Source organism: Salmo salar, chromosome ssa12 (genome assembly GCF_905237065.1).
Source record: "Salmo salar chromosome ssa12, Ssal_v3.1, whole genome shotgun sequence".
In the NCBI taxonomy this organism is placed as follows: Eukaryota; Metazoa; Chordata; class Actinopteri; order Salmoniformes; family Salmonidae; genus Salmo; species Salmo salar.
This window is the reverse complement of record NC_059453.1, coordinates 67708478-67736193: the sequence shown is the minus strand read 5'-3', so window position 1 is coordinate 67736193 and position 27716 is coordinate 67708478. Positions and strand designations below refer to the sequence as shown.

General features: G+C 42.9%; 1 protein-coding gene across 5 annotated transcripts in view; it reads left to right on the top strand.

Moving 5' to 3' along the window:
* Positions 1 to 27716, top strand: part of celsr2 (cadherin, EGF LAG seven-pass G-type receptor 2) — an 83180-nt gene that overhangs the window by 22858 nt on the left and 32606 nt on the right. For all 5 annotated transcript variants that reach the window (XM_014132987.2, XM_014132986.2, XM_014132985.2 and 2 more), the window contains exons 2-3: positions 11417 to 12130; positions 20368 to 20590. In XM_014132987.2, coding sequence (XP_013988462.2) covers positions 11417 to 12130; positions 20368 to 20590 — 937 coding nt within the window. The remainder of the gene's footprint in view (positions 1 to 11416; positions 12131 to 20367; positions 20591 to 27716) is intronic.

Genomic DNA, 27716 nt, shown 5'->3' with positions numbered 1-27716 from the left:
TCAGCAAGGAAGAAGCCACTGCTCCAAAACCGTCATAAAAAAGCCAGACTACGGTTTGCAACTGCACATGGGGATAAAGATCGTACTTTTTGGAGAAATGTCCTCTGATCTGATGAAACAAAAATAGAACTGTTTGGCCATAATGACCATTGTTATGTTTGTAGAAAAAAAGGGGGAGGCTTGCAAGCCGAAGAACACCATCCCAACCGTGAAGCACGGGGGTGGCAGCATCATGTTGTGGGGGGGGGGGCTTTGCTGCAGGAGGGACTGGTGTACTTCACAAAATAGATGGCATCATGAGGGAGGAAAATGATGTGGATATATTGAAGCAACATCTCAAGACATCAGTCAGGAAGTTAAAGCTTGGTCGCAAATGGGTCTTCCAAATGGACAATGACCCCAAGCATACTTCCAAAGTTGTGGCAAAATGGCTTAAGGACAACAAAGTTAAGGTATTGGAGTGGCCATCACAAAGCCCTGACCTCAATCCCATAGAACATTTGTGGGCAGAACTGAACAAGGGTGTGTGAGCAAGGAGGCCTACAAACCTGACTCAGTTACACCAGCTCTGTCAGGAGGAATGGGCCAAAATTCACCCAACTTATTGTGATGAGCTTGTGGAAGGCTACCCAAAACGTTTGACCCAAGTTAAACGATTTAAAGGCAATGCTACCAAATACTATTTGAGTGTATGTAAACTTCTGACCCACTGAGAATGTGATGAAAGAAATAAAAGCTGAAGTTTTTCTCTACTATCATTCTGACATTTCACATTCTTAAAATAAAGTGGTGATCCTAACGGACCTAAAACAGGGAATTTTAACTCTGATTAAATGTCAGGAATTGTGAAAAACTGAGCTTAAATGTATTTGGCTGAGGTATGTAAACCTCCGACTTCAACTGTATTTATGATATCATTTACAAAGATATTTGAGTTTAACCACTTTGTTGTATTATTTGTTCTGTCTATTCTGGTGGATTAAATAGGAATTGCAAACAAAATTGTTTGGCTTCTTTTAAAAATAGCGATATTTGGGAGATTATTTCCTTTTCAGTTAACTTAAAGTGAGAGGTTGTAAACTGAATTAAGGGAAAGAGGCCATTCTTGAACATATGGTGAGTCATTCATACTAGTTTGCTACACAACCAGTTTGGATTTAAGTATTACTTTTGTATGACTGAAGTCTTTAGTGAGAGGGTGAATGCTTTAATATTTAATAATTTATGCCCTCCGAATTCATATTCATTATATAAATAGGCCCATTTAATTTTGTCTGTCTTGCCGTTACAAATAAAATTCATTATTTTTTTCTCATATAATTTAAAAAACTGTTCGCTAGGTGTAGGCAAGACCATAAGCAAATATTTAACTTGGATATGACTAAAGAGTTCATCTTGGTGACTTTTTTCCACAAATGGACAGGTATTTACCTTTTCCATGGTAGCAAGATCTTATCTATTTTAGCTAACTTTCTATTAAAAAGTTATTGAGTGAGATCATTTCTTTCTTTTGGGATATGTATACCGAGTATATCCACATCACCATCAGAACATTTTATTGGTAAACTACACGGTGATGTAAAAGTTGTATTTTTTGTGATTTAATACGTAATAGTACACTTAATTTTGTTGTAATCCAGAGTGGTTAGAAAAATGTCTAGATCCTCTATGAGGCTGTGAAGGGATCGAAGTTGAGGATTTAAAAGGGAACATGAATCATCAGTGTACAATGACACCTTTGTTTTTAAACCCTGGATTTCTAATCCCTTGATATTATTGTTGGATCTGATTTTAATGGCTAACATTTCGATGGCCATAATAAATAGATATGCTGATAGTGGGCAACCTTGTTTTACTCCTCTTAACAGTTTACAACTTTCTGAGAAGTAGCCATTATTTACTATTTTACACCTAGGGTTACTATACATGATTTTAACCCATTTTATAAGACATTCTCCAAAATTGAAATGTTCCAGGCAGTTATGTATAAACTCCAGTTGTACTTTATCAAAAGCCTTTTCAAAGTCCGCTATGAATAACAGTCCTGGTTTCCCAGATTTTTCATAGTGTTCTATTGTTTCCAGTACTTGACTTATATCTCCAATGAATCGTCCATGTAAAAAGTATTTCTGATTTAGAATGGATAATGTCTGACAATACATTTTGAATTCATCGCGCTATACATTTTGCTAGTGTTTTGAAGTGTAATGGGCCTCCAATGTTTTTAATGGACTGGGTCTTTATATTTCCCACTTGTATCCTGTTTCAGAAATAATTAAATCAGGTCTCCTTGTTGAGTGTCTGACAATCTACTATTTACATAGGAGTGGTTAAAACATGCTAATAACGGTCCTCTGAGTATATAAGAGAATGTTTGGTATACCTCAACTGATATGCTATCCCCAGCCCTGGCATTGTCCCGTGCTTTAATTGCATCAAGAAGTTCCTCCTCTGTAATTTCGCCTTCACATGAGTCTTTCTGTACGGCTGATCATTTTACATTATTAATTGAAAAGAAATCCATACAATTAGCTTTGGTTAGAGGAGATGGAGGAGACTGAAACAAAAACATATGCTTAAAGTACTTTGCTTCCTCTTTCAAACTATAATTTGATGAATCATGGGTGACTCTGTCATGTTGAGGATTAAAAAATATTTTGGTGCATTTTTCCCAATATTCCATCCAGTTTGCTTTATTTTTCTAATATATTACACTTGATCTTTCTTGAATAAGTTCCTCCATTTCTATTTGTTTTTCCTCTAACTTATTCTGAGCTTATATGGTACAATTTTTATTGCTATCTATCTGTTCTGTTAGACCTATTTCCTTTGTTGGTATGGACTCTTGACTGAAATTGCTTTTGTTTTAGAGATGAGTACTGAATTGCATGGCATCCAAAGTCACATTTTAAGTGTCCTATACAATAGGGGGATTTGCTGTACTGATGTTATGTCGGGAAAATTCAGTTATAAATTCCTCTGTCCTAGTTAATTTGTTTTTATCATCCCATAGGCTTTGATTAAATGTTCAATATACTCGCCACGTGGAAATTCAGTAAAAGCAATGTATATGCCAATTATTATCTGATGGTCCGACTGCCTTCTATCCCTTTTCAACACTTTAAAAAAATATCTTTTTTGGTGCCAATGAGAATGACATAAAAAAAGAAGTCAAGACGACTAGCTTGATTGAGCCTCCGCCATGTACAACTCACTAAATCAGGATATTTAAGTCTCTATATATCCACTAGTTCCAATGTATCCATGACATTCATGATTTCCTTAAGAGCATGGGGGTGATGTCAAATTGCCACACGAATGCCCGGCTGTCCCATCTTCAATAGCTGTTTGTTCCAAAAAAATAAAAACATATTATCCATAAATGTCAGTTACACAGTTATACATTAGTTGTGCCAGCCCTACCCACTTCATATTAATTAGATTGAACTGTGTAGATCCAGGTGTCGCCCCCAATGGAACTGTGTGATCCCAAGGTCACACACAGTCTGGTTTGTTGTCAAGATAATTCAGACTTCGTTGTTTAATGGTTGGTCAGCACTTGGTAAACACGAAGTGTCAGAAATGAGGGTTACACAAATTGCCTCTGAAATGACGATCTGTGCAAGAGTTCACACGGCGCGCCCCTTATTCAAACTGTACAATAACAAGTTCCATCGGGGAATTTTGATGTTCCTACGTTGATATAAACTAGCAGCCGTAACAGAAATGCAATAGTTTCTTGAACAGCTTGGCGATTGCGATTTTAGAGGGTGCGAAGATATGTAGCCTTTTTTATCTCAGAGCAGATTACTAATTTATGACCTTGCTCTCTATTGAACTTGGAAATGGGACCGTGGCTTTGATGTAGTCAGTTGGCACTGAACGTGCTGCACATACTCTATCTGTTGGTGTTGAAATAACTAAGATTATGGGCTGTGGTTCTGCTCAACCTCATTACCCACTAACCCTGAGGTACCTTCTGCTCTGCCATGGCACTCGTCTCTACTGGAACACACATCTGCTGCTTGACACAGCTTCACTCTGCCCTAGATCAGCACATGCGATGTAATGCCTGGCTTACACTCGCACATTCCTACTGTATGTAATGACAGCAGTGTGATGTATAACTGCTTTGAGACCAGGTTAAAAGGTGCTATTAATATAAGATTTATAGCAATGATGATTAATGGTACTGATGTAATCTTTTATGCTAAGCGTATGACCTCTACAGTAGCTGGAGACTAACAACAGTTGCTGTCTTATCTCCATCTTTGGACTGTCATATAATGTACACATTTATCCCAATGTGTCTGGGTTTTTTAGAAAGAAATGGATAGGGCGGAGGGATGGACGCGCTATAGGGGACATCTCTGTCCTCAGTGTTGTGGTGACTGCCCACATGATCCTGATCCACTGTGACTCGGCTGGCATTTTTTGGGCATCGGTGACGTAGAGCACTGTGCTCGAATTAGACCGGGCACACTCCTTCAAGAGCTTCTCTGTTGTCTCCCTCTCTGTCTCCATCTCTCTTTCTCAGTCTCTACCTCTCCTCTTGTCCCTATCTCTCCCTTTTTTCTCTCTTCAGTTTTCTCTGGTATTTATCTCAAGCTCTCCCTCTCTCTGCTTCTGCCCCTTACTGTACCTCAATTTCACCCAGGAAACTTAAACTGTGAACATTTGTAGCTACGTTGAGCATCACCTCAATCAAATTCCACAAATCATTTCAATTCTTTGCACATTTTCAATATACCTTTTCTGAATTGTCATGGAAGCCAGGCTTGTTTGGTGACTGCCTACTTGCTGCCTAACAGGCTGGCACCCAGGCTAGGCTCAACTGAGCCAAACTGTAATTTTATCATGATGGTGGATGGTGGAAGTCATCCAATCCTTTCTAGCCTTTTCATTGTGTTGAGGTGACATTTCTTTAGTAATGCACCAAAGGGAGCTGAATCTGTGCCATTAAACATTTACCGGATGGTTGGAAACAGGATTCTATTAATATTTTAGACAATAAAAGTTGTCTATCTGCCTCCCAAAGTCCCCAGCCTGAGAACGTTCTCTGCTGTATGTGTAAGCCCACACACACTGTAAGTTTACAGTAGCAAGCGCGTCAAAAGTAGAAAATAATGACTAGAGATTTAGATTTGGGACTGGATGTTTTCTGCGGCGCAGTCTCTTTTTATAGATGACATATTCCAGTGACCAGAAGTTAAAACAGATGTACAGTGCACTCAAAGTATTGGGACAGTGAACAATTGTAGTGTTTGACTCTGTACTCCAGCACTCTGTTGTGCCCAATAGAAATTAATGTTAAATAATGTATTGTGTAATTTTGGAGTCACTTTTATTGAAAATAAGAATAGAATATGTTTCTAAACACTTCTACATTAATGTGGATGCTACCATGATTACAGATAATCCTGAATGAATTATAAGTAATGATGAGTGAGTAAGTTGGACACGCAAATATCATACCCCCAAGACATGCTAACCTCTCACTATTACAATAACAGTGGAGGTTAGCATTTTTGGGCGTGTATGGCCTACATCTCCCATAAAGTGGAGAGGTCCTCTATTGTCCCACCCTCAGGCTATCATATTAAGAGCTTCTCCCAGGGTTGATATAGGTCAGGGGGTGTGTTAACTATCACATAAAGTCATGTGTATGTCATGTATAATAGTTTGGGATCCGAACTGAATAGGGACAGTATTAGAACAGGATTTCACACTCTGACATAATCAAATGATAAATGGGATCTAGCTTTACAGCAACATTATCGGAATAGCTCGATCCCTGAAGAGTTTACTGTACTGTACTTAGAGTCTGGCGGGCTCTGTTACTGATGACGCTTTGTCTTAATCTTGTTATATATATATATATATACACACACAGTGGTGGCCTGGCGCTCATACAGGCTCAGGGTGTGTTTAATCTCTCCCTGGCGCCACTTCTCTGCTGAGAGCATTCCTGGCACACAGAGGCTGGGGGGGGGGGGTCAGCCATAGGGCTGGCAGGGCTGTCACACTCCAGAGCTGGCACCTTGTCCCTTCACCATCCCTTCTTTCCCCCCCACCCCCTTTTCCCAGCAACAACCCCCATTCCTAAAGCAGAGCTTCCTTCTCTACAGAGGCACCCCTTTTTGAAGGACGGTCTGGTTTCTATTAAAGAGCAGATTCTCCTCGCATACTGTTTCCAAGTCTCTTTGTCTGTCATGGACCTCTGCCCAAGCCTTCATCCAAGAATGCCACATGGCAGAGAACATAATTAAGGGAATGTCTTCTCTCCTGATACGTAGCCTAAACTTTAAGCTTCTCAATTCCATGTGTTTTGTTTTCCTATTTTCTGTCTCTTGCTCCATTTGGGGATCAGTGGCTACATGACTGCCTGTGATGATGGGCAAAGAAATAAGGAATCCTAAAATGCCAGGCTTGAAAATAAGTGATACGCTATTATCTTGCTTTATATTATCATGGGGAATTCTGAAGGAGTATTTATAGGTAACTAGACATACAGTTGAAGTCGAAAGTTTACATGCACTTAGGTTAGAGTCATTAAAACTTGTTTTTCAACCACTCCACAAATGTCTTGTTAACAAACTATAGCTTTGGCAAGTCGGTTAGGACATCTACTTTGTGCATGACACAAGTAATTTTTCCAACAATTGTTTACAGACAGATTATTTCACTTATAATTCACTGTATCAGAATTCCAGTGGGTCAGACGTTTACATACACTAAGTTGACTGTGCCTTTAAACAGCTTGGAAAATTCCAGAAAATGTCATGCCTTTAGAAGCTTCTGATAGGCTAATTGACATAATTTGAGTCAATTGGAGGTGTACCTGTGGTTGTATTTCAAGGCCTGCCTTCAAACTCAGTGCCTCTTTGCTTGACATCATGAGAAAATCATAATAAATCAGCCCAAAAAATGTGTAGACCTCCACAAGTCTGGTTCATCCTTGGGAGCAATTTCCAAATACCTGAAGGTACCACATTCATCTGTACAAACAATAGTACGCAAGTATAAACACCATGGGACCACGCAGCCGCCATACCGCTCAGGAAGGAGACGCGTTCTGTCTCCTAGAGATGAACGTACTTTGGTGCGAAAAGTGTAAATCAATCCCAGAACAACAGCAAAGGACCTTGTGAAGATGCTGGAGGAAACGGGTACAGAAGTATCTATATCCAAAGTAAAACGAGTCCTATATCGACATAACCTGATAGGCCGCTCAGCAAGGAAGAAGCCACTGCTCCAAAACTGTCATAAAAAAGCCAGACTATGGTTTGCAATTGCACATGGGGACAAAGAACATACTTTTTGGAAAAATGTCCTCTGGTCTGATGACACAAAAATAGAACTGTTTGGCCATAATGACCATCGGTATGTTTGTAGGAAAACGGGAGATGCTTGCAAGCCGAAGAACACCATCTCAACCGTGAAGCACGGGGGTGGCAGCATCACGCTGTGGGGGTGCTTTGCTGCAGGAGGTACTGGTGCACTTCACAAAATAGATGGCTTCATGAGGAGGGAAAATGATATATATTGAAGCAACATCTCAAGACATCAGTCAGAAAGTTAAAGCTTGGTTGCAAATTGGTCTTCCAAATGGACAATGACCCCAAGCTACTTCCAAAGTTGTGGCAAAATGGCTTAAGGACAACAAAGTTAAGGTATTGGAGTGGCCATCACAAAGCCCTGACCTCAATCCTATAGAAAATTTGTGGGCAGAACTGAACAAGGGTGTGCGAGCAAGGAGGTCAACAAATCTGACTCTATTACACCAGCTCTGTCAGGAGGAATGGGCCAAAATTCACTCAACTTATTGTGGGAAGCTTGTGGAAGGCTCCTGGAAACATTTGACCCAAGTTAAACAATGTAAAGGCAATGCTACCAAATACTATTTGAGTGTATGTAAACTTCTGACCCACTGCGAATGTGATGAAAGAAATAAAAGCTGAAATACATCATTCTCTCTGTTATTCTGACATTTCACATTCTTAAAATAAAGTGGTGATCCTAAACTAAGACAGGGAATTTTTACTAGGATTAAATATCTGGAATTGTGAAAAACTAAGTTTTTAAATGTATTTGGCTGAGGTGTATGTAAACTTCCGACTTCAACTGTGTATATACTTAAATAGGTTAATTTGTGACGTAATTAAAATATTACATTCTTTTTCAATTATGCAACTTATCAAAGCTGCTGAAGGTCTTCTGACTGACATGTAACATATGATTCAGCATGCAAATGTCAACAAAGATTAAAAAACGAAAGCAAGATGTGAATTGCCATGTTTAAGGATGAGTTTGCTGAATTGTGATGAGCTCAGTGCTGTCATGATGAAGATGGTACTGGTGCCACTCGTCACTACGTTGACTTGAAGGACAGGATGTGGTATAAGCTTTCTCAGACAACTTTTTTACTGTGCAGTTACCATTTCATGATTGATACAAGGCATGCCAATGTACACAGCTAAGCCTGTGTGGAAAAGGCACCGAGGCACTACTTTCATCTCCCCAGATTAAATGTTAAATTGAATCTCCTTGCCACCACTTTGCCCCTCTTTCCCAAAGCATCTGACTGTTTTCCATTTTTAATGTCCCTCTGACATGTTCTCACCAATTTGTTTCTGTATGCACAGACAACACAGATATGTATGTGTGTGTGTGTGTGTGTGTGTGTGTGTGTGTGTGTGTGTCTGAGAGAGAAGTGTCCCTTCCCAGTCCTCCCTCCAGCTCTGTTCACTCTGCTCAGGGCCTGTAGTGTCCCAGTGCTGGAGTGGCTTGACTGGCAGCAGAAGGATTAAAGCAGTGTCAGACATGCTGCTCAGTCTTCCTTTCTCTCTGCTCCTCGCTTCTCTACTCTTTTCCCACTTTCTCTCTCATTTTGGCGCTGGGTGTTTAAACATGCCCTGTGCCAGCCTGGGATCCTGTAGCTTCCACAGTGTTGCTGCCTGTTTGTGTGGTTGGTTGGGTTCTCTCCTCCACCAAAGCTCAGCTGAGGGGTTCTGTTCTGTTCTCTGGCCCACATCCAGAGCCCCCAGACAAAGAGACTATTGATTACAGTGTAAAGGGAAGAGGAGGAAGAGGCTGGGGCTTGTTTTCACGACAGGTTTGATTTGATTAGGCATGTTTTATGTTTGCCCTTCAGGCAACAGACTAGCAAACACTGCTACAAATAAACCCTCTCTCTCTCTGGTGACCTTAAACACAGAACGCTGTAGATAAAATGTATAACAGTCAAGAATAGGATTGGTTTCAGATCTTTTTCGGACAATTTTATCTATTGATTTTCACAAAGATCCAGACAGACGGAGACAGGAGACGGGATGATACTGTAACAGAGAACATCAATAACACCAGGAATACGTTGTATAAATGTATTGTATACCTACAAATCCTTACAAATGCCTCAACCACAGAGTCTATTTGAGATGGTGAGAAGAGATGGTTGGAGAGGGCTGTGATTGTCTAACTTATGATTCCTGAACTGGGATCATGTTGACTTGTCAGGAGCAGAGGCAATTATTCACGGATGCCATGGAAGCCAGGTTTCCCCAAAAAATGGACAAAGAGAAAAACATTTCTTTCATTTCTCTGTGTTTCATACATGTCCTTCAATTCGCAAGAGGCTGAATGTATCTCACCGGAGAAAGCATACGAGCGAACGAAACAGCCCCGCTTTTGTCTCTGTGTGTAGCCCATCTATCTGATGCTGTCTGGTCACAAAAAGTATGACATTGTTGCTGCCCGTAGCATTGAATGCAAGGGAAGCCAGCGAGCATTTGGCTTCTCTTGATCATTTTTAAAATAAAATAATAGCCAATCAACGTTGAGCTAAACTGAGTAAGCTCAGCTGTGAAGTGTCCTGGCACACCCCCCCAAAAAAAGGGAAGCATGTTTGGATTTGGCTTCACACCAATTACATCAGAAGCCAAATGTCATTGACAGAACTTTAATTGTTGCCTTCTCGCGCCGTTGTCCTCCGGTGGCTAGCTATCTAAAATCGTCCCTTTCCTAAGTTAGCCATGGATGGAGATAGGGATTTGTACTTGTGGTGTCAAGGCATATGAACTTTCAGGTTATAGAGCAAACAACGCAATTATCACAACACAGGTTGAAATATGGCATTTCTTTCCTTGGCTTCCCCGTTGATTGTATCCATGTACCGCTACTATCAGGGAGTTCTGAACAACAGAATACATTATGTATTTCTGCTCTTTGAATACATTTGCAGCCTGAAGGCATCTATTTTTAATGAAGTCCTAGGTTGTGATATGGTTCAGGTTCAGCCCATGTCTTTTTTCAATGCTAGCACTGATGTTGTGTAAGTTCTCTTGATGAGAGGATCCTTTAAAATTGGAATGGCTTCCTATTGATGGGACTTTTCTGCTTGTTAGCGACATGGCTTACTTATTACTGCACTTTTTGTTTCTTGTTATTTCTGATGATGAGTCTGTCTGGGTTTTGTTTTCATTACTTCACTCACTGTGCAGTCCTCAAGATGATATTTTCTTTAAGAAGTTTTCCCCTGTGTTGTCAATGTGGTTTACAGTAACTGGAATGAGTTCTGCAAATCAGCGTACTAAAGGAATCACTCAATATGGTTTTAAGTATATAAGGTATTGGATAATTGTGGGCTGAGATGTATTTTGTAATGCAAGGCCGTGGGAAGGAATTGATAGGATGGCGTTTCAAACAACAGTAGTAAAGGCTAGAGAAGGATGAGCTGTCCTTGTATGTGAAGGGGAAAGGACATTTCAGATGTGTATAGCTCATTATACAGACAACTGAATAGCCTTGTCTTATTAACCCTTTGGATGCAGGGAGATGGATATCTGTGTTGTGAATACATGCAAAAAGGTAGCTACTAGAGAATGTTGATTTAGTCTAGGAGAGTAGGTTTTGTTTTTTCGGACCGCCTAAGTCCAAACTGAGTTTAAAAATTGTTTATTATTATACATTTTGGGGATGGAAAAATGCTTTCAGTATAAACCAGATAGAAGAGCTAATACACCTATGTACTTTCCATTTTTTTTTTAAATAATATAATCTTTGAGAACTAACAATCACCAAAATAAAAGCTAAACCGTTCCGGAGAATGGAAGAATTGGGACCCTCGTTGATTTTGTCAAAATGTTTGAGCATAAGAACATTGCATTAGCCATGGCAAAATGTGTAGAATTGCAGGAAACAATCTTGAAAACTGCTAAATTCTCTCCCTGCCAAGATGGGGGGCCTCTAAAATTGTCTTACCCGGATTGAACCCAGTCGCATTGATTGCCAAGCCTCCTGCCACTCCCACCACCTAAGCCCCTTACATATTCAGAAAAAAACCTGAGTATTGTTTGTGATATAAATCCAGGTTCTGTATTATTAATACTGTGCTTCTCTCCTCTTTCTCTCCTGTCAGATGGGATCCACTCGGTGTCAGCCCAGTGTCTGCTCCAGGTCACCATCATCACAGACGAGATGCTCTCCAACAGCATCACACTGCGATTGGCCAACACCTCCCAGGAGCACTTCCTGTCCCTGCTATTGGCCCAGTTCCTGGAGGGTGTGGCCCGCGTGCTGTCAGCTGACCGCGAGGACGTGGTGGTGTTCAACATCCAGGACGACACGGACGTCAGCGCCCGCATCCTCAACGTCAGCCTGTCTGTTGCCGTGCCCTCGCACAGGGAGGAGCCGCGGGGGGGAGGAGGGGGCCCCCGGGGGCGCGACAGGGTGGGCAGAGGGGCAGCAGGGGCCAGTGGCAGGGCAGAGTTCTTTGGGTCTGAGGAGCTTCAAGAGAGGCTGTACCTGAACCGCAGCCTGCTGGCCCACATCTCCTCCCAGCAGGTGCTGCCCTTCGATGACAACATCTGCCTGCGAGAGCCCTGTGAGAACTACATGAAGTGTGTGTCTGTGTTGAAGTTCGACAGCCTGGCACCCTTTGTGGCGTCCGACACCATCCTGTTCCGGCCCATCCACCCCATCGCCGGGCTGCGCTGCCGCTGCCCCACGGGCTTCACAGGAGACTACTGCGAGACAGAGATCGACCTGTGCTACTCCAAACCCTGCGGAGCCCACGGCCTGTGTCGCAGCAGAGAGGGAGGCTACACCTGCGAGTGCCTCAATGACTATACTGGTGAGTGACCTCTCTCTTGATTTGATGTTTCATAATAAATGAAGGAATTTCACTTCGTAGATATAAACTGTCCTTAAATACATCTAAAACTAAAAGCATTGTATTTGGTTCAAAAAATTCTCTAAGACCTAAACCTCAATTAGAGTTGTACATAAATGGTGTGACCATTGAGCAAGTTGAGCAAGCTGAACTCCTAGGTATAACCTTGGATGGTCAATTATCATGGTCAAGTCATATTGACAAAGTTGTTGTGAAGATGGGGTACGTTTCTCATAAAACACAAAAATCAACTGTACAAGTTGTTCAGGCCTGTTCTTGTCCCATCTTGATTACTGTCTGGTAATATGGTCAAGTGCAGCAAAGCTGGTTCAATACAGAGCAGCACGCCTTGCCCTTAACTGCACATACAGAGCTCACATCAACAGCATGCATGCCAGTCTTTCCTGGTTGAGGCTTGACGAGAGAGTAACTGCTTCTCGTCTAGTTTTTATGAGAAATATTACTGTGACAAATTACGGATTGTCTGCATAATCAAATAACATTCAGCTCAGACACATTACATACCTCACAACACATGCCACCAGGGGTCCAAAACAAATTCATAGCAACGCAGTTTTATACAGAGCCATGATCGCATGGAACCCCCTTCCATCTCTAATTACTCAAGCAAACAGCAAATTTACCTTTAAAAACAGATTCCACGACAACTCATGGAATGGCAGGGACTGTGAGGGGAAACACTGTAACACACCATTTTTTTTAGTTACGTTGTTTGTATAATTTTGTTGTTATATTGTTGTGTTTTGAATTTGTGTAACTGTCCTTGTGTATCAGTGATTTTAGTACTTGCCATGTTTTTTGTGGACCCCAGGAAGAGTAGCTGTTGCTTTTGCAAAAGCTAATGCGGATTCAAATAAATAACTTAACAAAAGTACATTTCACATAGAAAACCACTTGAGAAATGTTGAATGTATGTGCATCTCCTGTATTTATAGTGAATAGCCTCATTCCGGTCATAGACACAGCAATGACAATATGCAACGACATCATTCTTGCCATGTGGTCATAAAGTTCATTTTCATATCTAATGTCCCATGGGAAATTCTATGGATGTATACATCATCATTCATCCATTTCATCCTACCCTCGGGTCTGTATATTGACCCTGACATGTTACAGCCTGGCTAAAGGCCTATACAGTGATGAAACCCATTCAGCTGAACTAGTTGATTTAATAATCCCTAGACCAATTAGGTGGGACTGCGTTAAACATGCGCCAGCTGGTTAACTGTTCATTCTTCCTACCCTTTCCCACTGTTGGAGAGAATGAAAAGTGCAGTCTGTGTGTGTGTAAAAACCATACCATACATCTCAATCCAGCAGGGATCAATGAAAGATTATGAACTGGTATAAAGGAAGTATGTGTAGGAGGAAGTCTGGATCAACGACACGTTCTGTTTTTGCTGAGCTAACATCAGGGTCTTACAATATGAGTGCTTTGAAGACAGGCCAGGTCCATGGTGCACCAGAATGTGGTATTGTCACAGATGGAAGAAGGAACAAGATGTCTCACAGGATATATAAATCTGAAGCAAATATGGTGGGAGAAGATGGAGCTAGATGAAACTTGGCTGACATTCTGCAAATTTTCAGTATCGATTTAAACATTCAATCTCAATACAGTTTTCTGTTCCCAAAACTAGAATCTGCTATGAACAGGGTGCACTAAGATTTGTAAACTTGACCAAAGTTTCAAAAAATTGCGTTGTTCCGATTGCAAGGGCGAATTGAGTTACTGCGCACTTCACAGAGAAGGCGTTCCCTAATGAAAACATGCAAAAACACGGCAATAGGATCTCGCTAGGTCGTCCTTGGCTCTGCCCACCTCCTTGCTTTTTCTGCCCATTATGCTTAATTTGCTCCCATTGGAAATGATGCCGACGATATATCTTGGGTTAGTTACTGGTATCTTTGGTATTGCCTTCCTGGGGCCTCTCTTGGCCTGAGGTCCTGTAGAGCTTGTAGCATTACGGCGATGAGTGTGTCTGAGAGGGGGAAAACAATAGTAATTTGACTGGTCAGCAGGAGAGTATCTCTGGGAGGAATAATGGAAGGAAGTGCTGAATTATGTATGGCTACAGATGGAGAGGGAGAAAGAGAGTGCGTCTTCCTGTCTTAACAATGCCCCCTGGTAAAAATACCTGAAATTGAAAAGTGTAACAAAGAATACGCTGTAGAGACCGTGGGCTGGGAGGATTGGTGCAAAGGAAGAACTTTTAAAATGTTAAATTTTTTGAAGATACTGAGGTACTCTGATGTTAAGCAATTACCATCTCAGCCCCAATCTCAAATGGGTTTGCTTTTAGTCTTCTTTTTCCACTTAAAGCAGATTTAGGAAGGAAAGATGTGCACACTGCTCCAAATATTATGCATATCAGGAAAATATCAAAGACGATCTGGTTTCTCTCTGCTGAAGGTGAGAGAAGTAGACAAACTAAGAGTGGATGGGGAGAATGAGAAGGGAATGGAAATATGCTAATATGAGTGATTACCAGAGTTTTTGCCCTCTGCTTTATCAAAGGGTTATGGAGTTGTATGAGTTCATTTGATTTCACCCAAGCCCTGCTCTCTCCCTATGTGACATATACTATGTTCTTTGAAGTTAACCGCTGTTCTAGTTGCATGAAATGTGGTTGGATTCTCGCTCCTTTCTAGAAAGATGGATTCAGTTTTTAAAGGGTTGTACTTACATGTACATAATTGTTGTCACTTTTACTAGACCAGTGGGTTATCTCCATTTAATAAACAGTGTATACAGTTTAAAACCATACCCTCTTGTGTGGTTCAAATCTTGGCAAGACCAGACCTTGTTTAACCTTATTTTTACAAATCACTATGATAATGTTGACTGTCAAGCATTGCGTTTTTGTAGCTCTGGTTTCTGGTTTAGGTTAGCTAGCTAGGTAGAGGGTGTTTTTAGTTTTGTTTGGCTTCAGATATTCTCTGCAGAAATACAGTGAGGGACTCGTATCCACCACCACATTTTGAAATGCAATGATCTCTATCTATTATCATCTCTAGATATGATACCCTCAATTAACCCTGCAGTCTCCACTCCAATTTATTTCACAGATAGAATGCCCCTTTCAGGATCTGCTGCCAATATTTTAGGATATCATATTGGCTTTGGAATTCCCTCCAGGTCTATGCAGCTAATTAAATGGGCCAACTGCACTGATTACAATGGTGGTCAATTATAGTGGTAATCTCTTATGGTCTCTTCAGTGGATTAGACACTTAAGGGTATCTTCTATATTATGCTAAATCAATGTATTTATTTTTTAATTTAACCTTTATTTAACTAGGCAAGTCAGTTAAGAACATTGTTATTTACAATGACGGCCAAACCCTAACCCGGATGATGCTGGGCCAATTGTGTGCCGCCCTATGGGACTCCCAATCGCGGCCGGATGTGATACAGCCTGGAATCGAACCAGGGTCTGTAGTGACGCCTCTAGCACTGAGATGCAGTGCCTTAGACCGCTGCACCACTCGGGAGCCCAATGTGAAGTGTTTCTGCCACTTCCATTGGACACATTCTGATTGTGTGGGAGAACATAATATGTTGTTCTAATAGTGAGTGGGTGTCACTCAGAGGTTCAGGTTGAGGACCACTCTTTCACATGGTCCATACTGCTGTGGGTGTGAGAGCTGAACTGTGGAGGATGGTGTGTGTGAGCCATGTCAACTCAGCAGAGTGATCCTCATCAATCTCACTTAGATCAGGGTCTGTACCGCGTTGAGCGGGCTAGCTCATTTCAACTTCATCTACTGGGCGTGCCTACCTGCTGGGTAATCAGAGTAGTAATATGATCGAGACATGCAGTACGCCTGTGTTGGGGTGATTCATAAATCATCAACTTTCAGGCTTGCTCTAATATTTGCTCAAACAAAGCCTCTGAGAGAGCAGTCAACCTCTCCTCTCCAGATCTATCCAAGACTGGGCTGGGTTGATGGGGTTGTCCTGGATGCAATCTACAGCTCCTGTTGTTCAACATGACTGACTGTTGAATTTGACACTCTCCCACTGTGCTGAGAGCCACTGTGTATGGGTGTGGGGGGTCAATTGGCTGCTCCAGGAGTGTGTGTGTGTGGGTGCTGAATTGCCTACGCCATGTGGGTGGGTAGGTAATTGCTGTGTGTGCGCTCGCGTATGTATGTGTGTCTGTGTTGGCGTGCTTGTCTGTGGTGTGGAACTGCTGTGGCCCGTGGGCGTTGCCAGATGGCAGTATGATGGAAAGCGAGAAAAAATAACAGAGCAGAGCAGCCATCAATTTCACTCATATTGGGAAGGACTGAGCGAATGATTAAGCCTGGCTGACTCAGTCTGGTACAGGACAAATGGACTGAAAATACTCACAACAACCTACTGTTGGCTCTTACCTTTAACATGTTTTATACACCATCTCCTCAGCTCCAATCTCACTACAGAATACTGCGCTGTAGCATATTTCTACACACACTCTTCCCCATATATGAAAGGAGGCTCCAGTACAACACAGTTGTTGCTGCTGCAGACTTTTACTTTGATCTAATCACGCATTTCTTTATGTTGTCGTTAGTTCTATCAGTAGCCTATAGCACACAAATGCTGAAAGCTTTATATTTCAGTGTTTGATGTTGTATTAATCAATTAAAAAATCAAAGCATGTCGTATGACTGCCTCATGGAAAGCCTCCAATATTACCCCAACTGAATTTGAATTTGGTAGATCATAGGATTGTGTTTTGTGAGATATTAGATACTGTTATTCATATAACGCTCCTACAGTCTCGGTCCACTCACCTCTGGTCTAGCTAGTTATAAAAGGCATCAGTGTTGCTTCGTGTAAGCCTCTTATCTGGTCCAGGTTCATTACCTGGCCAGTGGCGTAAAGTAGTTAAGTAAAAATACTTTTAAAGTACTACTTCAGTGTTTTGGGGTATCTGTACTATTTATGTTTTTGACAACTTTTACTTCACTACATTCCTAAAGAAAATAATGTAATTTTTACTCCATACATTTTCCTCTGACACCCTAAAGTACTAGTCACATTTATTTATGATTTGCAGGACAGGAAAATTGTACAATTCATGCAAAAGAACATCCCTGGCCATCCCTACTGCCGCTGATCTGGCGGACTCACTAAACACAAATGATTCGTTTGTAAAGATGTCTGAGTGTTGGAGCGTTCCCCTGGCTACTTTTGATACAAGTATATTTTAGCAATTACATTTACTTTTGATACTTAAGTATATTTAAAACCAAATACTTTTAGACTTTTACTCAAGTAGTAAATACTGGGTCACATTCACTTTTACTTGAGTCATTTTCTATTAAGGTATCTTTAGTTTTACTAAAGTATGATAATTGGGTACTTTTCCACCACTGCACCCGGCCCATGCTACAATGTGTTTTGCACGGTGGGATCACAATTATGCCACTCTGTCACCTTCACTACTAGTGACTGGAATCAGTGGATGAGAGAGAGAAAAATGTTCGACATGGCCTTGATTCACCCCTACCTGATTTTACACGGTAGTCACACCAGGTTAGATGTAACTGAATAAATTAAGTGTATTCTTCCAACAAACTGTCAGTTTGATTGGTGGGTTGGTGCTGTGTTGAGTAAGCCCTGTCGATAGTGCCAGGAGAGTGTAGTGTTGTCGTCCCAGCGCTGAGTTATCTTAACTCTTGTATGCCTTCACGTCCTTATGGAGAAACTGCCCATATGAGGACTCTCTACCACTCTGTTTCACTTAGGAGAGGAGACCATGCGTTTCAGTTACCTAGCAGCACAGAAACGCCCGTTTCCATTTTAGATCTGTAAAGGGGTCTCAGCAGGAGGAGTTAGTTACAGCCCACCATTTAATCCCCCTTTTTATTCACACACCATTGTTTTAAAAGACGCAGCTGAACAATTACACTAATCTAAGGATCATATAAATTAGTCATGGTAATCATTGTCTCTGTTATCACCACATTAGATTAAGTAAAGATCAGTGGAGATGATGCCAGCTATGGGCTGAGACTGAAAGGTTTCTGTGTGTGCCTATTCTTCTGGTGACTCTTTCTATTGTGTGATTCATTGGCTGTTGTTGTGTTTGATAAGCACCTCTGTCTCACCTCTGCTGAAGAGAACAGAACCCAATTATTTTTTATTAATCTGAGTGCCTTGTCAACTGGGGACATTTGATATGGTGGTTGGAGACGAGGTGTGTGTGTGGCATTAGTGTGTTGTAATTAGTTTAAGAGGGTTACCCTTTCAAGTCCCTCATGAAAACATTACATGTTAATATATGGTAAAATCTAAGGAGAAATCCAACAAAGCTACTTTCCTTTTGGAAATGCTTGTATTTCAAAGTGCCACATGATTTTATAGGTCAATTTTGTCAAGTTCTCCACAGTATAATGCTTTCAGAGCTTTTGAATTGCCAGTTTTATATCTATTGGATTGCCACAAAATGGTACACTTTCTCTCATTGATATTTACCATGCTTGAGTAGTTTAAAGTGTGTGGTGTGTCTCTTCCTGCCTAAAACTGGTAAACAGAGACTTGGAGAGGGCAGGGGTAGTAAATGCTTCCAAAAAAATGGATTTGCAAGCTCCTCACATTGCCCAGCTCACCTAGCAACCGAGAGCTGTTGTTCCAGGACCCTGCACCTGTTGTGGGAGGGTGTCCCAGAGGGATGCCTGACAGAAAAACATTGGCCCTGTTTATTCCCAGGTTACCGTATAGAAAACAGAACAGGCTCAGGTGACTGCAGGGCGGAGACCGGATGCTCACTATAATGTCTCTTACTGTCTTTTTTGTACAGTTTCTGGATAGGTACTTACATGGGATATAGCCAGTGCAGTTAATGTGTGTAGCTGAGCTGGTAGGTATTTTGAAGTAAACAGAATGCTACCATTTCTCCTTTCTGAGTGTTAGAAGATTTTTCTACCATAAATTACATATTTTTGATCTGCATATGATTGTAACTGTATAAAGAAGAATACATCACATTTAACTTTGAAGCCTCCTCAGTGAAAATGAGGCCACTGTAGAGCCCAAGCTGACTTTAGAGGAAGTAGAAGACTATCCCAGTGGCCCAGTTTCCTACAGTAGCCCAGCGTTGGCTGCAGCAATGCTTGACCAGATCAAGCCCTGACTAATGTCCCCTCTTCCCCTGATTTGTTTAAATAGACAGAAGTAACTTTTTGCCTGAGGCAAGTCACTGATTAATTTCCTCACGACTCATGCAGTTAGCTTTTTTTCTACTAGCGGTAGCCAATTGTCCCCAAGCGCCATCGACAAGGAAACAACAAATTGTCATAGTTCGCCAGGGTAAAGTGACTGTTCTTCTGCCTGTGTAGCCCACCACGGTACAATGCTGACTGTACTGTCATGGCAATACATCATAGGATAACATCCCCATTTTATCAAAGCTTAATCCATAATGACCACAATGACCTTGCAGTTGGATGGATGAATGACTGCACCCTACAACAGTAGTAAAACAAAGGGTTCCCTTAGTTGTCTTAGACTGAGAATCCTGTGATTGGCTGCAGGATGTACAACACAAGCCCTGTGTATGTATAGTCTATAGAGATGTTGTCTTTTTCTGTGTGGTGTGAACAGTACAGTAACTCTACACACATTGGAAGTGTTCCACGCTGCCGAGTGGCTCTGACACACATTCCAACTCGTGCAAGGAGGCGTGCAGTCTCGCCATAGCAACTGCAGCTTCTCATCCAGAGACTGGAGACCAATAGATGTTGTAAGCAGTGTGCAGGGCTACACGATGCATGAAGGCTTACTAACAGTTCCCCATTACCATAGCACTCTCTCTGTCTCTCTCTCTGACTTTCTCTCTTTTTGTCTCGTTCACTGTCTGAAATGTCTCTTCCTTGCTGCGTCCTTTGACCTCTTCTCACCATCTCTGCCTCTCTCTCACATTCCCTCCCTCACGGAGAAGGCTCGTGGTAAGTGCTGGAGGCATAATGCATCTTGTCTTGCCCCATATTAAACCGCAGCAGAAGTCTGATGAGAATAGACACTAGTGAAGTTGAACTGGAAGGGAGGACCAATATTATAATTTTTTTACCCACATAGACTGTCCAGGGCTGGCACTGAAATTTGTCACCTTGATAGTTGTAATTCTGACTGGTCTCTCTTTCCCTTCCCCCTCTCTCTCTACCCCTCTCTCTTCCTCCAGGCAAGCGGTGTGAGCTATCGTCCCGCTCCGGGCGCTGCGGCCCAGCTGTGTGTAAGAATGGGGGCACCTGTGTGAACCTGCTGGTGGGAGGGTTCAAGTGTGAGTGCCCATCTGGCGGTTATGAAAAGCCCTACTGTGAGATGACCACCAGGAACTTCCCCCTGCAGTCCTTCCTCACCTTCAAGGGACTCCGCCAGCGCTTCCACTTCACCCTCTCCCTCTCGTAAGTACAACAACTACCCCACACAGTGGGACATTGTGCCATCTCAATCATTCACTTTCGTAGTACAAGTAGCTCCCTAAATATAGTACTGTGATTCACTCCTTCTCTCCACCTCTCTCGTTCTTCTTCCTCCCACCACTCCACCCTCTCTCTCTTTTATGACTCCTCTCGAACATTACTCTCTTTAAATGATCACTTCATACATTCCACAACTGCTCTTATACGCTCACGCCTCTAATGGCCTGCCTCCCCTCTCATTTACATAAGCTTCCTGGTGTTTCAGAAGTTATTGAATCATTTAATGGCCGTAGTCTTTAAAAGACTCATCTTCTCTAGCTGGCGAGAGAGGTTTCTAATGGGGACTGCGGACTGACCTTTTCTGGACTGGCTCCTTGTGTAACCGGGGACATTAATCTGAGACCCAGGAGTCTGATCTGATTACATTCAGTGGTCACTTTGAGCTTTGAGTCAGCGCTTGGCCTATTTCTCCTCTGTCTCTCTCATCAAGTTGAAGCTGGAGATATGCAACACACAGTCTGGCCCTAGGGTCAAATCAAATGTTATTGGTCACATACACATGGTTAGCAGATGTTAATGCGAGTGTAGCAAAATGCTTGTGCTTTTACTTCCGACAGTGCAGTAATATCTAACAATTCCCCAACAACTACCTAATGCACACAATCTAAAGAGGTGAATGAGAATATGTACATAGAAATATATGGATGAGCGATGGCCGAGCAGCACAGGCCAGGTGCAATAGATGGTATAAAATACAGTATAAATCAAATGTTATTTGTCACATGCTCCGTATACAACAGGTGTAGACCTTACAGTGCAATGCTTACTTACAAACCCTTATATCCCCCCCCCCCAAAAAAAGTAAGAGATAAGAAAAACAAATAATTAAAGAGCAGCAGTAAATAAAAATAGCGGGGCTATATACAGGGGCGGTGTCGAGGTAATTATGTACATGCAGGTAGTGTTATTAAAGTGGCTATGCATAGATAATAGAGAGTAGCAGCAGCGTATGGGGGGGACGAAGACTTGGCACTCCGGTACCGCTTGCCATGCGGTAGCAGAGAGGACAGTGTATGACTAGGGTTGCTGGAGTTTTTAGGGCCTTCCTCTGACACCGCCTAGTATAGAGTTCCTGGATGGCAGGAAGCTTGGCCCCGGTGATGCACTGGGCCATATGCACTACCGTCTGTAGTGCCTTGCGGTCAGAGGCCGAGAAGTTGCCATACCAGGCAGTGATGCAACCCGTCAGGATGCTCTCGATGGTGCAGCTGTAAAACCTTTGGAGGATCTGAGGACCCATGCCAAATCTTTTCAGTCTCCTGAGGGGGGAATAGGTTTTGTCATGCCCTCTTCATGACTGTCTTGGTGTGCTTGGACCATGTTAGTTTGTTGGTGATGTGGACACCAAGGAACTTGAAGCTCTCAACCTGCTCCACTACAGCCCCGTCGATGAGAATGGGCGCGTGCTCAGTCTTCCTTTCCCTGTAGTCCACAATCATCTCCTTGGTCTTGATCATGTTGAGGGAGATGTTGTTGTCCTTGCGTCACACGGTCTGGTCTCTGACCTCCTCCCTATAGGCTGTCTCATCATTGTCGGTGATCAGGCCTACCACTGCTGTGTCATCAGCAAACTTAATGATGGAGTTGGAGTTGTGCTTGGCTGTGCAGTCATGAGTGAACAGGGAGTACAGGAGGGGACTGAGCACGCACCCTTGCGGGGCCCCAGTGTTGCGGGTCAGCGAAGTGGAGATGTTGTTTTCTACCTTCACCACCTGGGGGCAGCCCGTCAAAGTCCAGGACTCATTTGCACAGGGTGGGGTTGAGGCCCAGGACCTCCAGCTTGGTGATGAGCTTGGAGGATACCATGGTGTTGAATGCTGAGCTGTAGTCAATGAACAGCATTCTTACATAGGTATTCCTCTTGTCCAGATGTGATAGGGCAGTGTGATGGCGATTGCATCGTCTGTGGACCTGTTGGGGCAGTAAGCAAATTTAAGTGGGTCTATGGTGGCAGGTAAGGTGGAGGTGATATGATCCTTGACTAGTCTCTAAAAGTACTTCATGATGACAGAAGTGAGTGCTACGGGGCGGTAGTCATTTAGTTCAGTTATCTTTGCCTTCTTGGGTACCGGAACAATGGTGGCCATCTTGAAGCATGTGGGGACAGCAGACTGGGATAGAGAGCGATTGAATATGTCCGTAAACACACCAGCCAGCTGGTCTACGCATGCTCTGAGGACGTGGCTAGGGATGCCCTCTGGGCCAGCAGCCTTGCGAGGGTTAACACGTTTAAATGTTTTACTCATGTCGGCCACGGAGAAGGAGGAGGAGGGGGGGGTACGCAGTCCTTGTTAGTGGCCCTCGACGGTGGCACTGTATTATCCTCAGTGGGCAAAGAAGGTGTTTTAGTTTGTCTGGAAGCGTGACGTCGGTGTCCGTGACGGGGCTGGATTTCTAGTTGTAGTCCGTGATTTCCTGTAGACCCTGCCACATACGTCTTGTGTCTGAGCCATTGAATTGCGACTCCACTTTGTCCCTGTAACGGCATTTCGCTTGTTTAAATTTCCTTGCGGAGGGAAAAACTATACTGTTTATATTCAGCCATATTCCCACACCTTTTTCTATGGTTAAATGCGTGTGTGTGTGTGTGTGTGTGTGTGTGTGTGTGTGTGTGTGTGTGTGTGTGTGTGTGTGCATATGAGATGAACTACTACACCTAGGGGACTTTCATCCTGGTATGCCTTGATATTTTGGGAACATGTATTTGCTCTCAATTAACGACCATCCAGTTTTATATGCGCACTAAATCATAATTGTGTCATTTGTCTGATACAGGTAGAGCAAGCTGTATTTCTAGTCCAAGATCAAAGACTAGTATCTTGTGCGACGTAGCCAGGGGAGGGTGGTGCTTAAATAAAGCAGATGAGTAACACTGAACACAGTCGATCACGGAAGTACATTAATGTAAATGAGACAAGGGTACATTAATTTGAATGAAATGCTCCATCCCAAGTGACAATAAAAGCACCACAGTGGGTATAATATCCCATCATAGCAACCCCCAGCTGCTATCACTGTAAAATTAAATGGCCATTTTTATATATATTTGTGATGTTTTCTCACTCTAGAAGTTCTTGGCAGGGCTTGAAACTAGCCGTTAATGAGTAGTGGTGAGAATGATATGCCTTTGTGAGTTTTATGGAAGTGGTGGCCTTTGTTTAAATGTAGCTCAGATGGCAGTCTTTTGGATCGAGAACCGCTCCGACCTCTCTTAAAAGCCTTGGCCTGTAGTTCCCAGACTGCTCCCAGAGCTGTGAAGTAGCTGGTGTGTAAAGCTGGGGATATAACAGCTAACACCCAGCAGGCTGTCTATCAGGGCGCTCTGTTACCTGAACCTGGCTTGATCAGGTTACTGTGGTAAAGAGCTTTTCTCATGGGGAAACCTCAGTGAGGTGGAGCCTGTAGACTGCACTACAGTAGAGCGAGAGTTAGCAGGAAGAGGAAATTGTGTGTTGGAAGTGTGAGTTGAAAGTGTGTCTGTTACCAGAAACAGCCTTAGCTGCAACATTTGTGTCACATATTTTAATAATACCTCTCACATTGTTAGTATTCATGTCAGGTTTGGCCATCAAGAGACTTACTCAATGCACATGTCTAATACAGTCACATCAACTTGCCATTATACCATGGCCCTCGGCCCTTCCATATGTCAATATGTGTAGACTGGTTGTTAACTTTGCTAATGGCAGCCTAATGTGACATATAATGTTACCAGAGGAGTCAGTTATGGTTGATTGCACTCAGTCCGGGGGGATCTGGAAGCTGTGTGCACAAGCCTTGGAAACCTATTCATCGATGACAAGAAGGCCAAGCCATAGATGAAAATAAATAATATTTCTAGATGCTAACCATAATAAACAACACAAGATTTTCTGTATCAAACCAAATCCAACTGTATGTGTCATATGCTTCGTAAACAACAGGTTTAGACTAACAGTGAAATGCTGACTTACGGGCCCTTCCCAACACAGCAAATAGAAAAATAATAGAAAGATAATAACACAAGGAATAAATAGACAATGAGTAACGATAACTTAGCTATATAGATGGGTTACCAGTACCAAGTCAATGTGCAGGGGTACGAGGTAATTGAGGTAAATACACACAAGTATGTGGACACCCTTTCAAATTAGTGGATTCAGCTATTTGAGCCACACGGTGCTGACAGCACACAGCCATGCAATCTCCGTAGACAAACATTGTCAGTAGAATGAACTTACTGAAGAGCTCATTGACTTTCAACGTGGTACCGTCATAGGATGCCACCTTTTCAACAGTTTGTCAAATTTCTGCCCTGCTAGAGCTGCCGCGGTCAACTGTAAGTGCTGTTATTTTGAAGTGGAAACATCTAGGAGCAACAACGGCTCAGCCATGAAGTGGTAGACCACACAAGCTCATAGAACAGGACCTCCGCGTGCTGAAGCGCATAGCGCGTAAAAATCTAATGTCCTCGATCGCAACACTCACTACCGAGTTCCAAACTGACTCTGGAAGCAACGTCAGCACAAGAACTGTTGGTTGAGAGCTTCATGAAATGGGTTTCCATGGCCGAGCAGCTGCACACAAGCCTAAGGTCACATGTGCAATGCCAAGCGTTGACTGGAGTGGTGTAAAGCTCGTCGCCATTGGACTCTGGAGCAGTGGAAACACATTATCTGGAGTGATGAATCACGCTTCACCATCTGGCAGTCCGACGGACAAATCTGGGTTTGGCAGATGCCAGAATAATGCTACCTGCCCAAATACATAGTGCCAACTGTAACGTTTGGTGGAGGAGGAATTTCATGGTTTGGGCTAGGCCCTTTTACTTCCAGTGAAGGGAAATCTTAATGTTACAGCATACAATGACATTCTCAACAATTCTGTGCTTCCAACTTTGTGGCAACAGATTGGGGAAGGCTCTTTCCTGTTTCAGCATGATAATGCCCACATGCACAAAGCAAAGTCCATACAGAAAAGGTTTGTCGAGATCGGTGTGGAAGAACTTGACTGGTCTGCACAGAGCCCTGACCACAACCCCATCAAACATCTTTGGTATGAATTAGAATGCCGACTGCGAGCCAGGACTAATCGCCCAACATCAGTTCCCGATCTCACTAATGCTCTTGTGGCTGAATGGAAGCAAGTCCCCGCAGCAATGTTCCAACATCTCGTGGAAAGCCTTCCAAGTAGCTATTTGGTTAACTATTTAGCAGTCTTATGGCTTGGGTGTAGAAGCTGTTTAGGGTCCTGTTGGTTCCAGACTTGGTGCATCGGTACCGCTTGCCGTGCAGTAGGTGAGATAAGTCGTACGCATTAGGCCGTACACATTACCCTCTGTAGCGCCTTGCGGTCGGATGTCAAGCAGTTACCATACCAAGTAGTAATGCAGCCAGTCAAGATGCTCTCAATGGTGCAGCTGTATCTTTGCCAAATCTTTTCAGCCTCTTGAGGGGGAAGAGGCGTTGTCGTGCCGCCTTCACGACTGCGTTGGTGTGTGTGGACCTTGTTAATTCCTTAGTGATGTGGAGACTGAGTAACTTGAAACTCTCGACCCGCTCCACTACAGCCCTGTCGCAATGGATGGGAGCGTGCTCGTCCCTCCGTTTACTGTAATCCATGATCATCTCCATTGTCTGGCTGATGTTGAGAGGAAGGTTGTTGTCCTGGCACCACACTGCCTGGTTTCTGACTTCCTCCCTATAGGCTGCCTCATCGTCGTTGGTGATCAGGCCTACCACCGTTGTGTCGTCAGCAAACTTAATGACGGTTTTGCAGTCGTGCGTGGCCATGCAGTCATGGGTGAACATGTTTGAGATATTCAGTGTTATTGTAATCAGTTGGTGCGTTTGTTTTTCTCCTCTTCCCTCTTGTCTGAGGTCACGATTATCATTCTCCTCAGTAAGCAGGTCAGCATTGCTGTGCCCCATGGCTACACTCTGGGATAATGCATGCACGCTCACACACTGGCACACACACCCACACACAGCCTCGCAACATTTACCAATGTGCTCTGAGAGCATCCTGAGAGATTGTATTTAGATCTCTGGAATCTCTCCCTCATTTAAAATAAGAAAGTAGGCTTCATCCGTCTGACACGGTCTCCATCTGAACAGGCAGATGCGGACTACAAGCACCAACGAGTCACACCAGTAACACAGACGACAGGGCTCTCAGTTCTCCCACAGATGTTCAGAATGTTCCAAACATAAAACGGAGCACATCCACTGTGTGGTCCCCTGGGACATGAATGAGGGGAAATGATTTTCTGGTTCTATAATTTTCTGGCAACTTCTGCATTTGGCCTGGACTGCCTGCAATATGATTATATAAGGTAACACGGTGTCACACATGAGCTTTTTACCTTTGTGGTGAATCAAATTAAGACACCTCAGAACTCAGTGACCCAATGATTTGGCTACCCAGACTTTTTGCATTGCCCCCCCCCCTCTCCACACAACTGCCACTCTCTGTTGTCATCTATGCATAGTCACTTTAATTAACTCTACCTACATGTACAATACTACCTCAACTAACCTGTGCTGCCGCACATTGACTCTGTACCGGCACCCCCCTGTATATATTGTTATTTTAACAGCTGCTCTTTAATTACTTGTTACATTTATCTCTTATTCTTATCCTTATCTCTTGAAACTGCACTGTTGGTTAGGCACTCATAAGTAAGCATTTCACTGTAAGGTGTAACCTCTTGTATTCTGCATATGTGACTAATAAAATTTGATTCGATTTTTGATTTGATTTTTTTATAGAACTAGTGCTGTCTTTTTTCTATGCCCTGTGGTCTTTCTGCGGTTGGAGCGCGTCGTTCCTTGAATCCCAGGTTGGACGAGAGCATTAGTGGCGTCACTTGGCGTGGCCTCTGGATGGGAGCCAGAGGTGCACTGGATTGGTTAAATGCGCCTGTCTATTAACGTTACAGTAAAAGACAACACAATGACCTCCAGCTCTATGGACATTCTATTTCTGTGGTTTAGTCACTGTCCACGGCATGCTGTCTGACTTTATGGACTGTGTCATGCTCCACACCTACACTGCAGATATTACATTA